The sequence below is a fragment of the Pinus tabuliformis genome, chromosome 9 (genome assembly GCF_031772625.1).
Source record: "Pinus tabuliformis cultivar Carrire ecotype Pingquan chromosome 9, CPIR1, whole genome shotgun sequence".
Taxonomy (NCBI): domain Eukaryota; kingdom Viridiplantae; phylum Streptophyta; class Pinopsida; order Pinales; family Pinaceae; genus Pinus; species Pinus tabuliformis.
The window spans coordinates 58,787,971-58,802,750 of record NC_142307.1 but is presented as its reverse complement, the minus strand read 5'-3'; the positions used below and the strand labels follow the sequence as shown (position 1 = coordinate 58,802,750).

General features: G+C 38.7%; 1 protein-coding gene across 5 annotated transcripts in view; it reads left to right on the top strand.

Annotated features, from left to right (window-relative positions):
• The window catches only part of LOC149147116 (ribonuclease MRP protein subunit POP4-like), a 97,687-nt gene extending 87,204 nt beyond the window's left edge, over positions 1-10,483 (top strand). For all 5 annotated transcript variants that reach the window (XM_089440735.1, XM_089440736.1, XM_089440739.1 and 2 more), the window contains exon 7: positions 10,198-10,483. In XM_089440735.1, coding sequence (XP_089296861.1) covers positions 10,198-10,304 — 107 coding nt within the window. In that variant the 3' untranslated portion in view covers positions 10,305-10,483. The remainder of the gene's footprint in view (positions 1-10,197) is intronic.
• Positions 10,484-14,780: the final 4,297 nt, after the last annotated feature.

Genomic DNA, 14,780 nt, shown 5'->3' with positions numbered 1-14,780 from the left:
AACCAATATCAGGAGTAGAGGAACCAATATCAGGAGGAGGTGGAGAAGTCTCAAGAGCAATAGGGGCAGCAAGGGGAGGGTTAGCTTCTGGAGGAAGCTCAGATAGAGTACTATCAAACACTGATGCTACATCATCCCTCCCATCAGGTGGACCGACCGGAAGAAGAACACTGTGAGGCTGATCCTCAGAACGCTGCTCAGAAGAAGACTGAAAGAATCTTCTGTCTTCATCAAATACTACATCTCGACCGAAGCTAAGACGACCAGTGGCTATATCTATCAGCCTATAGGCCTTGTGATGATCACTGTAACCTGTCATCATGAGTTTCTGGCTTTTGGAATCCAACTTAGAGCGCTTAGCAGATGGAATCCAAACATATGCAACTGAGCCAAATACTTTGAGGTGACTGATCTTAGGCTTACGACCAGACCAAACTTCTTCAGGAGTCTTCCCTTTAACAGCCTGAGTAGGTGATCGGTTAAGAAGGTAAACAACAGTAAATATTGCTTCAGCCCAGAATTTGTTTGGAACACTCCTGTGTTGTAACATGGAACGAGCCATTTCAACAACCGTGCGGTTGCGACGCTCGACAACACTGTTCTGCTGGGGAGTGTAAGGTGTGGTTAATTGACGTTTGATGCCATGAATATCACAGAAGTTGGCAAACGCTGAGGAACAAAATTCCCCCCCATTGTCGGTCCTAAGGGTCATGATATTACAACCATATTCTTTTTCAACTAAGATTTTAAACTTCTGAAAAGTACTAAGAGCATCAGATTTATTTTTTAAAAAATACACCCACATCTTTCTACTGAAGTCATCTACAATAAGTAAAAAATATTTGCAAGCAGTGATAGAAGCTGTATTCATAGGACCGCAAATATCAGCATGAAGTAACTGAAGTACCTTAGATGCGCGCCAAGATTCTCCATTTTTGAATGAAGACCGATGTTGCTTTCCCGCTTGACAGGCGCTGCATACCCCCAACTGCTGAGTCTGAATATCAGGTAATCCAGACACAAGTCCCTCCCGAGAGAGCTGAGAGAGATACTGCATATTGAGATGCCCATATCGCTGATGCCATAGAGTGCTGATAGGAGAGATACGTGCTGTTAGAGCCACTTCTGGAGAGTCACCGGTGTCAAGTAGCCTGTATAGACCATGGTCCTCTAGGCCAACAGCAACTGTTAAACTAGTCTCTCTGTCAATAATGGAGCACTTGTGGGAACTGAACACTACATCAAGTTGAGGAGAATTCCTCATAATCTGGCTGACAGATAGCAGATTAGTTTCCATACCAGGAACATAGTATACATTCAGAAATATAAGTGTGCGCCCACCAGACTGAATTTGAACTGTACCTCTGCCAGCTACTGTGTACTTTTCACCTCCGCCAAATACCACGGAATCACTGAAAGGTGAGAAGTCAATAAACCAGTCACGCCTGTGAGAGAAATGACGTGATGCGCCAGAATCAATGTACCATGCAGAGGAAGGAACAGGATCTGAAGACCTTTTAGCCATAAAGGCGTAAAAGGCAGACTCTGTCTGCTCGGAATGTTCTGCAACATTTGCTGTCTGATGTGGCCCTCCCTGTTTCCTCTGTTCAGAAGCAATCCTCTGTCGGCAATCTTTCTTCATGTGACCGAACCTGTGACAGTAATTACACTGCACACTTTTCTTCCTAGCAGGGTCAAAAGGCTGAGAGGGGCCTTTCTGCTGAAAGGACTGATATTTTGCAGAGAATGCATTTTCCGAGGACACTGATGAAGCACTACTACCAAACTGCTGTTTCCACCGATCCTGCTGCAGAAGTTTGGTACATAAATCTGGAAACTTCAGATCAACATTTGTGGTGGTAATGTTGAGTGTTTCTATGAAATGTTCATAAGATTTCGGTAGACTTTTCAAAGTAATGACTACCATATCTTCTTCCTCCATGGTCCGACCAATGGCTTCGAGCTGATCTCGAATGTCTTTAATTTTATTGAGGTGTTCCTGTAAAGACATATGTTCGTCCATCATGATGGAGAACAACTGATTTTTGAGAAAAAAAGCTCTGCTTTTGTCAGATGTCTCATGCAGTTCTTTCAACTGTTGCCAGATTTCGGTCGCTGTCTTGCCAGAAGGAATTTGTGGTAACTGATCATCAGCGACAGAGAGCTTGAGAAGCATAACAGCCTCTCGATTTCGATCATCAAATTTATCTTGATCGGTCCCAGCTGTACCGGGACGAAGCTCTTTGCCCAAAATGAGCTGATCAAGACGCCTGTATTCAAAAATGGTCAACATTCTTTGTTTCCAAATGTTATAGTTGCTGCCATTAAAGCGTTGATTTCCTTCTAACATCAGATTGGTGAGCGTGGCCATTTTCCCAAAGAAAATACAGAAGTCCAGCAAAAATATCTCTAAAACAATAGCAATACTGCTGTAGCTGTCCCCTTCTTTTAGTTAGGCAAATAACACAGGACAGAGCTTTAATAAATGTGACAGTTCCAAATCATAAGGTAAAGTTTGAGGTTCCTTTCTCTGTCCAGATCTGAGTTTTGTCCTAAGATAAGCACAGGTCTGAGAATACAGTCTCCCACAGGTCTGAGAATGCAAGTCTACCACAAGTGTATACTGCTGCAATGTCCGAGCTATAAACAGGTGTCACAGGTATGCTCAGGTCCGTGGAGCTACACCAATCCGAGCTACAACAGGCGATTTCAAGTCTGAGTTGTATGATCACAATGAAAAAATCCGCTGATTGGGAAAACACAGCCGGCAAACAGAACTGTTGATGATGAAACAAATACGTAGAATTAATCAAAAGTGAGCCGTCAAATACGTGATGATAAAACAAATACGTGAGCCGTCAAGGCTTCACGTCTCAGCTACGTTCCGCGGCACAGGTCCGAGGTGTATCTTCGAATAGACCCACACGATAAACCTCAGCGGCCTCCTGCAAAGCTTAAAACGGCATGACTCTGGAAACGCAGATGCGCAATTTCTCGAACCAATCTCTGGAAAGGCAGCTTTCGGATAAGAAGCTCAGCACTTTTCTGGTATTTTCGAATTTCACGAAGAGCAACAGTGCCGGGGCGATATCCACGGGTTTGAAATATAACCCTTCAAATATCCACGGGTTCGGGCATCTAACGCTGCTGGTTAATTATTGGTCTTTAATTACGAGAACCACGATGAGGTGACAGGGATTCAAAAACAAATAGATTGTTGCCCGCAGAGCGTATTTTCAAACCAGCTCGATCACCAATCCAGAATAATTACACGACTCCGATTTTCAAAAAAAACAAATGAGATTTGAATGAGAGAAAAAACACCTGGGTCTCCTTTGCCGAAGAAAAGTAGTCCACGTAAATGTCCGTGGATACGTGTTGAGTTCGAGTAGCCGCCAAGCGAAGAAGAAAATAACCGGATTCAATTCACGATTCCAAGCAAACTGGCCAGCCGAAAAAAAAAATAAAAAAAATCCCGCTCCCACGAAACGGTCACCGCCACAAAGTTAATTCCTTAGAAAAATGATCATGCAGGAGAAGAATCCATTTCTGTATCGAGATGGACGACTGTAAGCTTTTATCACAGCGAGCAAAGCCGAGGCTAAGACTCAGTGAAGGCTGCCTGGCTTACAGAGGGCTCGACCTTAGAAAGGACTCAAGAGATTAAGATGCAGAGAGAATAACTGTTCAAGAAATCTCTTAACCTTGCTCTGATACCATAAAAGAATGTTGAATGAATTAATTACAAAATGAGCCAACAGCGCAATGATAATACAGAGATATTTACAATAATAGAAACATCAGGTTTCTATGTAGAATATGAGAACAAACAGTTTCATCTAAGAAACTGCTAAAAGAAAAAATAGCAACAGCTAAAAAGACTGAGCATTAAATACTAAATAGAAATATTCTAATAGTTTCTAGCCTGACAGGGATGTCAGAAGTTGGGTGGATCAGTTACTTACTTCTCAGTAACTGAGTTGCAATGCAATAGCAGTATGCAGTAGCACGATGCAACATGATGAGAGGGGATGCAATGTTGGGAAGATGGACTAGCAGCAACACAGATGTAGAGGGAGCTGTTGTACAGCTACAACAGTGGCAGTGGCAGGCCCATGGGCAACAGTATAGGATGCAACAGTGCAATGGATGTTGGGCGGGGAGGCCTAGCATCAACACAGGGACCGATGCCAGACAATCAGAGTGATGCTCAGTGTGGAGTATTACTAGAGCACAGTCCTCGTTAAGAGATAGTGTTGATTTGGGGTAGTATTGGATGTGCTTTAGCCATGAAAATTGGTGGAGAGGCTAAAGCATATGAGATCTCCAAGACCCAAAAATGGTTTGGACAAATTGTACCCAGTTTGGGAGATTTTAAAATAATCAATATTTTTAATGGAGTTCCTAAGTCTAAACTTAGGAAAAATAAAATATTAATGGTTATTAAATTATTAATATAAAACTGGGTTAGAAGGTTCGAAAAGTCATGGATCCTGCCAAATCTAATCTTATCCGTTGATTAGAGATTTAATCTCGACGGTTGAAGGACCAACGAGAAAAGTATAAGAAGAGGCTTGAGGATCAGTTGGATAATACCCCAGAGTGATCAGTGATTCATTTGCTAGAGCGGGGTTGCTAAGCAAAGTTGAATTAGTGATCAGCAGTGAGTATGAGACAGAGTTAGTACTAAGAGACCAGCGCAGAAGCAGAGAGAGCGAGAGCAACACCGGTCCAGGCTACGCAGAGCCCAGCAGAGACATCACAAAGGCCAGAGGGACTGTGTCATCTTGAAGTGTAAAAACTTCGGGATAACAGAAATATATATAAAAATACTTTATTAATAAATGAATAGATAGGTGATGTCTGATTACAATGGGGTTTCCTGGCTTAAATACTGCCATGGACACCCTTTAGGAAAGGGCATGATCTTATGATCGTGCCCTTTCGCCTAACTAAACCTAAATTAAATAATAAACCTGAAATTAACTAAATTTTTACATAACATTGCCTTCCTCTCGAAAGAATGCTTTGTCCTCAAAGCATATGTAACGACGGATGTTGTTGAAGAATGATTCATTCTCCCAGAAAGCATCTTCTTCGGGTAAGTCTTTCCACTTGATCAGATACTCCAAGATGATCAAAGTCACACACTTTAAAAGATCTTGAATTAATCTCTCAATTCCCGCTTTTTGGAGATGTGGATATCGGTATGGCTTGATGTTGATGGGGTTTGACTCTGTTTTAACTTCTGTTCTACGCTCAATTTCTGTATTAGGCGGGATCTTCATAGGTAGGTCTTGAATCTCTGGTGATTCTTCTCTGGTCATATTTGCAGATAACATTTCTAATTGGTGACATTGTATTGCATAGGCAGGTGCTCTTCTTCGACTCAGCTTCATCATCTGAGATGATGATACAACATGATTTTCTGGTGCTTGGAATCCATGTAGTTTGTACTTCTGACCTCCCCATTTGAATTTTATAAATTGTACTTGATGGTTGGCGGCATAAGTACCTAAAGTTCGTAGCCATTGGATACCTAAGACTACATCTACTCCTCCTAACGGTACTGTGAAAAACGGAGACTCTAAACTGAAGTCTTGAATCTGCAATTTAACCTTATGGCATTTTCCCACCTTTTCAATCTTTTTACCGTTAGCTATCATCACTTTCATGTTTGGTAAGGGGAATGAAAATATATTGAGTCTCTTTGCCACAGTTGTATCTAAAAAATTGTGTGTACTTCCAGAGTCTACGAGAACCACTACGTTGTTCTTCTTTATGTGTCCTTTTAACTTTAAAGTCTGAGGTTGTGATATACCTGTCATAGCTGATAATGATACTTGTGGAATACTTCCATCATCTAGTTCTGGTGAGAATTCTGGGGCGTCTTCTGTGTCTTCTACGTCATAATCTTCACTGTTTGAATCATTGGTTGCTTCACAATTATATAGGTTCTTTAGTTCTTTTCCTTTAGCACATCTATGTTTGGGGTCCCACTTCTCACCACAGCGTTTACATTTACCCTCTTTTATCCTTTGCATTTCCAAATTAGATTTTTCATCTTCACGACGATGTGGTGGAACATATCTTGTATTATTTGAGTCCACATACTGGGGTATCCTTCGTCTTGCATAAGCTTTTTCCGCTGTTGATCAAAATATTGGTTTGGATTTCTTTTCGGCTGTTTTTGCTTTTCGTCTTGCTTCTTCTATAGATGTAATATCATGCATCTCAAGTTCTGCTTGTAAATGGGTTTTAAGTCCTGAGATGTATGACTGAATTAGACGAGATTCTGATAACCCAGGTACTCGTGTTACTAGGGTCTCCCATTCTTGAGTGTATTCGTCCACACTTCCTTTTTGTCGTAATTTGATGAGTTTTGAAAAGAACTCTTCTTCCTTTACACCTTGGAATCTTTTGAAGAATGCATCTTTAAATCTCTTCCAGCTAATGACGTGTGTTGTCTTTTTCCACCACATATACCAGTTATATGCTTCTCCCTCCATTTTCATGGATGCATGTCTGAGCTTTTCGTCATCGTCAGTGATGTCATATATCTCAAAGTATTCTTCTGCTTTATTTATCCATGCAACATTGTTTTTTTCGTTCCCATCGAATTTAGGCATCTCGACCTTTGCCCTTCGCTGGTATGTTGCCACTGGTTGAGCGAAAAAAGGGTGTTGATTGGTAAAGTTATCCCAGAGTTGCTTGTTTGTAAGGACTGTGTTACTTGCTTCTTGGTGGGGTGTCGCTGATTTTTTTGGGGATTCAACCTTGTCATGAGAGTCTGTGGACTTAGTTGAATCCGACGAGACGTGTTCTTGATTCTCTTCACCTTCTTTCAGTAGTTGTTCGGGCGTACAATTCGACCTTTTACACAGAACTTTTAGCATTGTTAAGACCTCTTTGAAGTTTACTTCTGTTTGGACATGTTGACTTTCCATTTTTATCTCTATTCGATTTGTCGTATCTTCAAGATTTTTGATTTTGTCCGCTTGCTCCCCCAGCTTGCTCTCGACTTCATTTAATCTTTTACTGACCTCGTCGTGGTTGTTATTTATCTTTTGCTCTACATCCAACAACCTTTTTTGGAAATCCGCCATTGTCATTGTCGACATTGAGCGGGTTTGCGGGGGCGTGTATTTATTTGCCAGCTAAAATATTTTTCCTCCCTCTATTTTTTTTTTTTTAGCTAAAATAATTTTTAATTATCTAAAATAAATTTTATACATATAACTTTTAATTAATTAAAATAAATTTAATTAATTAAATTAATATATATATATATATATATATATAACTTTTTAATTAATTAAAATAATTTTAATTAATTAAATTAACTTTTTCTATATATATAAAACTTATAACTAAATTATGTATTTTACATATAACATAAAATATAATTATATATGAATGTTTATATATAAAATATAATTATATATATGTTATATATAAATTAACGGTATATAAATGTTATATATAAAATATAATTATATATATATAATTTATGATTAAATTAAAGTTATTGTTATATAACTTTTATATATATATTTATATTATATATATACATACCATATATGTATTGTTACCACTATTTAATCCAAACGCTATTTAATTACAGCTATTTATATGTTATAACTATATATACGGAACGCTGTTTAATTGAAACGTCAGGCCGCTGAAGAGTCAACCGTCGTGTTGATTGGCAGCAACCGTGGCAGATCACACCTCGATTTTACGGTGATACCCACTGTAATAGAACCCGCAATTATCACCGCAGACGCAGGTAGCTTCGGAACTTGACAAGAACCTATGCAGGGACGTCTCACGTGGTGGGGAATGCTGTCGGATGGGAGGCACTGAGACGGCAGAACAGCGGAGTGGGAGCAGCACAGTGATCAACGGACTGGATCAATGGTGGTCTTGCACAAGGTCGAGCTCTGTGGATGGCTGGAGGGTGACGGCAGTGTAAGGTAACGGCCAGTGAAAGAATGAGAACTGAATGAAACAACGTTTTAATTGATCGACTACGTCTAGTGAAACTTGTTCATGCCCAAACCCGTTGAAAGCCGAAACAAAGGTTATTTATTAATGATATACCCGGCCACGAAAGGTTATGTATTAGTGATATAACAAGCGATGATGAGAAATGGTGGATACGTAGCCTGGCGGTAGTGGTGTTGTGTGAGTGAAGGAACCCGTGGCAGAAAAACGAAAGTGACGGCAGCAGATCAATAGAGTCCGAGGAGCGAACTCGCTCTGATACCAGATGAAGTGTAAAAACTTCGGGATAACAGAAATATATATAAAAATACTTTATTAATAAATGAATAGACAGATGATGTCTGATTACAATGGGGTTTCCTGGCTTAAATACTGCCATGGACACCCTTTAGGAAAGGGCATGATCTTATGATCGTGCCCTTTCGCCTAACTAAACCTAAATTAAATAATAAACCTAAAATTAACTAAATTTTTACATAACACATCCACGCAGAGACTGCTGGAGTGACGCAAAGGGTCCCAGAGGCTGCGCAGTGCCTCAGAGGGTTGACGCAGAGGGTCCTGGGGCTGACACAGGTCAGAGAGAGGTTGACGCAGAGGCCAGAAGGGCTAGCGTTGAGCTTCAGTTGTGCCAGAGAGGGTTTCGTGGGATAGTTTTCTGAATACCTGTTTCCAGATATAGAGGTATTGCAACCGCATATTTTTCTCTGTTGGGTGAGCCAGTTAGGCACCCAATTGTACTAAAAAAGACTGCATAATAATATAACTCTCATAATAGCTGCACCAGTTTTCCCGCATTGGGTTTTTCCGGGGACATTTGTTCAACAATAATGGGGTCACTTGTGTGCTTGTTTTCTTTCAGTTGATGATCTGTCGATGTTGTCACTCTATTGTGTTTATTTCAGTATTTAAAATGTTTTAAATAACTTGTTCGAATTTAAACAAGTAGAAGAAATAAACCAGCAGAATACAGATTAATTTTCTAATGGATAAACTTAGAAAATTCAACACAGATGTATTGTTATACTACATTTTCAAGTTGCAATCTGTAAAAACCATGGATCCTTACCTTCATCTTTGTCATGGTAGCTTAAAAATCCAAAATTGAATGATTGCTTTCACTATCTATATGATCATATGATTCAATGATCTCAAACTTATCGTCAAGAATTATAAATATCTATCAAACCTTGACAAAATTGTTTTCCTCTTTCGAGTAATTGGACATCATAAACGTAGTATTAATGATGGATTGTTGTTGGAATTATTGCTATAACCTATACATACATGTGGCCACCACCCATTCATATGTATTATTATGTATTTGTAATTATGGCTAATGTCACATTCTTTATTCTTTTACTATATTACTAGGTATGTTTAAGGCCAATTTAGTCAAACTTGATATGCAGGCTTAATAATCCTCTTGGAATGTTGTCCTTGTTTTGTGGACTGAACTTCTTGAACAGGCAATTCCTCTTGTGAAAGGATATTTCACTTTGAGTTCTATATAGCTACAAAACTCAATTTCTCATTTTTATTCTCTCTATCTTATGATCTTCTTGACCTCTTGAAAGTTGGTGAATGCTCACCATAAAAGTACTAAGAAAACATCTTATTAAACAAATGATGACACTTATATTGAAAGGTTATGGTGTGCATTTGATAATTCCACCAAATATATAAATGTGATTCATTCATAACGTTAGATATAACATGAGAGAGAGAGATTGAAAACGCTCAATGCCCCTCATATCGCAGTCATCCCTTTAGCTCAGACAATTTCTTTCACCAATAAATCAACAAACTACTATTGACTAACAAATGGAAACCTACATGTGTAATTTGAAGTTATAATTCTCATAGTAAAGTTTGTTTTATATACGTTATTTTCCAGAGGACGACAGACCAAGGATGCCCTGCTTAGTGTTTGCTATTTTTTCCAAGTTGAGTGGTTTTGTTAAAGGTGTAATATCTTCACATTTTCGTTAACAACCAATTGCTAGGCTGTATTTTGGTAGAATGAGCTTTCTTGAAATAAATTTGGTTGTTGAGCTCTCTTTTTGAAGGTTGTGACTATAGCACGTAATTTGGCACATTAGGATTATATAAAGAAGTTTTATCATATATGGATCAGTGTTGCAGCTCTAGTTGATTATTACTGGCTTATTCATCTCTGTCTCTGTGCAGTGGTGCCAAAAAAAGGATCCGTGTTTATCTTCCAGTTTGAATTTTGGCGAGTTACACTTTATGGGGACAAGCTGCCCTCCCGCAAGCTTAATCAACCCGATTCTTGATTCTGAAGTCTCTACTCACCTTTTCAACATCATCAAGGAAATCAAGGACACAATCAAATTCAGGAAGAAACATATATTGATTAATTTTTTAATCCACCGAAACGCTTGGCATCATGCAGATAAAATTTTGTAAGATTATAGTGTTATTTTTATGTGAATTTAAAGGAAGACTTATCATATGTTTTTTTCTCTCCAATGTGGATTGATTGTGATGATGCCACTCTTAGCATGCGTGTTTATGGTTGTGGGGATTGCGATTTATTTATTTTGTGAGCAAGTTTTCTAGATTGTCGTACACAAGAATTGCTTTAGGATGTCTATGTCGCTGGATTCGTGGAGCTTCACAAGTGTTATGACTAGAGTCGAACACATGCAAAGCCGATCAAAATTCTGCAGTGAATACTGAGATAAATAACATTAGAGAAATTAGGCGAGGCACGACCTTAGATAGGAATGAATGTCACAACAAGCGTGTTAGAGAAATAAATACCCAACATAAATCAAACCAAGAGCAATAAGGCACAATGTTTTTCTTTGGTGCTCTTGGGCTAATCACTTATATAAGAATAAATGGTTGGTTTTTAAAGGTGTCTTGGAAACTGATAATTATTTTTGATCTTTTCACATTCTTGTTAATGTTACATCATTCAATAATTACACAAAAAGACAGTAGGAACATAAATGGACAGTCAAACAAGAACACAAGAAATTACTTTGGAAAAACCCACAATAAGAAAAACCCAGCCAACCTTTTCCTTAGAGAATCAATGCAACAAGAGATACATCAAAGTCAACTAACCAGCAAGACGATCATCCACCAAAGACCAAATGAGCCTTCCACAATTCTGTCCATAGAAGCTCTGCAACAAGGCCACAAAACGTCCTCCAAGTCTGCTACAAAATTCGTACTATGACACTGAAATCAGCCTCGTTCCACAAGGAATCAACCACAGGATTCTCGGCCCCTTTTCTCTGACATATACCACAGGGTCTTGGCCCTTTACCTCAGGGATATGCCTCAAGGTTTCAACCATCTACCTTAGAAATATGCGTCAAGGTTTTGGCCCTCTACCTTACAAATTTGCCTCAGGGTCTCGGCCCTCTACCTTAGAAATTTGCCTCAGGGTTTCAACCCTCTCCCTTAGAAATCTCACAATTCTACCTCAGATCAAGTCATTTGACTTATGTCTTTTGGAGAATGAATAGGCTCTACTTATAGTTTTTTCGTCCATGCGAAAAGACGTGTCTTTTGGGCACGCCAACTTGATCCTGGGAGGGCAGACTCTGTCTTTTTGGAGGCAAAATACAATTTTTTTATTTTTATTTTCCCCCTTCTTAAAGAGCAATCAAATAAATAATTTCCTTTTTCTTGCAAGCATGAAGAACATGCTTCATATAATTTTCTTTTACAAATATACTTTACATTTCATCTTTTACAAGTACAAATGAACATTATGAAGATTAACCATAGCTACAAATTTCAACACTCCCTCTTAGCTAGGGAGGTATTCATAATGACTATCCAGATGTTCTCTATATACATCTCTAAGGAAAGGTTCAATTCATCGATATAATCATCATCTAGATCAAAACCCTAGGGAAACCCATGTCCCAAATCCAAAGGGCCTCATTCATGATGTTGAAGAGGTAACCTTTCTACGAGTGTTTAGGTCTCAAGGACCATTCTTTATAGAATGTCCGTCCCTCATGTTATCACATCAATGCTCCCTCTGACTGATAGAGGGATTAAGGATTGATCAAGATTAAGATAAGCATCATCAATATCATAATCGCCAACATCAACATAATTATAGTTCACCATCAAACAACTATACACATAGTCTAGGTGAAACACCAAAGGCCTCATCAATAATAAACAAGCTCACTCTAGAAAGAGATCCGAGCATGACGTTGGGAGGCTCTTGCTCTAGAAAGAGATCCGAGCGGCCTCTAGGACTATTCTCCAACCAAGGTCATAATGACATAGGGAGAATTTCTCCAACCAAGGTCAAGATGACACAGGGAGAATATCGGACCATTCTCCAACCAAGGTCATGAAGGCGCAAGGAGAATGTCGATGAAGTCATCTCCACAAGCCCAAGCTTCTCTTGGAGGTACGTAAACTTCCCTGTAGAAGGAGGCATCGTAAGAATATCGACTATTTGCTTATAAATGGAGATGAACTGGAGCTTCACAACTCCATTCAACACCATGTTTCGAATGAAGTGATACGTGCTACGACCTATCATCATGGTCAACACTAGCACCTGAAAAATAATCCAACAAGTAGCCTTAGAGGTCATACAACTTTGCCAATCCGGCTGCAATACACTTGGCCTTTGCCATATGGAGTGCAACAAGTGGTTGCTTCATGCTTATCTAAGAAAATTGTAACGAAGCCCAATTAGAAGCAACAAATCCTTTTTGTCTTCAATGCTATTTGCCCAAACTCAGTCTGCAACTGTACTTCTCAAAACATCCATGACCAACTGTGCCATGCTGGTAACACATGTTGAGCAACACATCTTGGCTCGACCATACACTGTGATGTCCCCTTCACTAGATCACAAATGCTTTCTAGATACCCAAACTGGATGCTCTCTCTCACACTGAGACAATTGCTCCTTCTTACAACAGGGACAAAAGTCTTGTCACGATTGTCTCTATCTTACTAGGAGAACCTTTCATTACTAGACCATGTAGACATCATGATCAAAGCATACTTCAGGCTTCTCCCTCTGAGTTCAGATCATTTGGTACTATATCTCTCAACACAAGTCATGAATTTGGGAAAGTCTTCTTGCTTTGCTTCGTTCTTCCACTTCTTCCAATCACTGTCAAAGCCTTGTCGGCTTCAACTATGTACCTGCAATCCTCACAAGAGGCCATGGAAGAACAATTACAATCAAACAAAGACTTCATAGACACGAGACTAACTAAAAGTAACAACAATAACAATAAGGTAGAAAGATATAAAGGTACTTATCTTTTGAGAAGAACATCAACTCCCTCTTGATCTTTAGACTCCTTTCATCCATTTGCACCTTATCCATGCCATCATTTTGACGCAAATTCTTCCTTGCAGAGGCTAGGGTTTTCTCTTTTCAGTAGAAACATTTAATCTATACACACTAGGGTTTTCTTGTTCAAACCCTTTTGTATACTAGGGTTCATAAACCCTAGTATATTAAATATCAAAACCATAGAATGATGAAACTCATCATTATCAAATAACTCTGCCTTTTCATTGTAGCAATAACAATGGGGTTTTCATGTGCAAGAGATGAATCAAGCACTCATATCAATAGTAAATGTCAACATGTATGTCATTAACTCTTTCAAGAGGTTCTTTCAATGACCTTGATTTGTTGTGATGGGACAATACCAAATCTGTAAGAGACTTTGATTTTTAACCTTGAGAAGGGATTCAACCTTCTTATGTCCAACGAATTTGCTTCATAAAGATACGCTTTCTGGGACTAGGCAACAAACTTCCCAACATTATGTTTCAAATCAACAATTTTATGCCTTCACACCTTTCAATAGAGCGAGACATACCAAATTTGTACCTCCAACACAGATCATTGAATTCATCATAGCGTCTATTGATATATTAGACTTTTGACAGAGCTCCTTTGAGAGTGCTTTAGACAATAATGCATAGTTCTTATAAGGGGACATGTTCAGGGATAGAGTGATGTTCAAGACAACTTGCATTGACTTCCTAATTTCAAGTCAAAATAATCTTTAGGAGGTCTAATTGATTCAAACCTCTCAAGACATACAAAAACCATTGCACGCCTTTTGACACTGTGTTCTACCATAGTCTCGCACGAACCTTAATATCTTCAAGTTCATACTTCAATTTCTTCATAAGATATATCACAATAGATCTAGCATTCCAGACTCATGCTTTGAGCAAAAAACTTCATACTTATAGCTGATTTCTTTATGGAGTATATTTCTAGTCTACATGCTCATGATTATACTTCAACTCTTGCGACTCATCTTCTTGTTGACAAGATCTATAAGTATCACAAAGACAAGTCTAGAATCAAATCAAAGGAGTGTATAGACTTATTCCTTATCAGAAGTAGTCAATTTTTTCTGAGATGAAGCTTCTTTGGTCTTTAAAGATCCAATTCTTTTGGTCTCTTTGAGATAACTCTTCAAGGATTTCTAGAGCACAGACTATCGTACGACCTAGAACTTTCACCCATTGTAACAACTATTCCTTGCAATATATTACTTATCATTCAACAACATTAGTTAAGATAACCCTTGATATTTCTTCATGACAGAGAGACAAATATTCGATGATTGTACATAAGTGAATGAGGCTCTCAGACCTAAGATGACTTTGTTTTGAGCTTCTAAGACATTAGGGAATGCTTGCATCGTTTTCAAGTCTGAGATATTCTAGGCCTTTAGGCTTGGTACAAAAGACTTCAACTTATTTGATCCTTATATCTACGA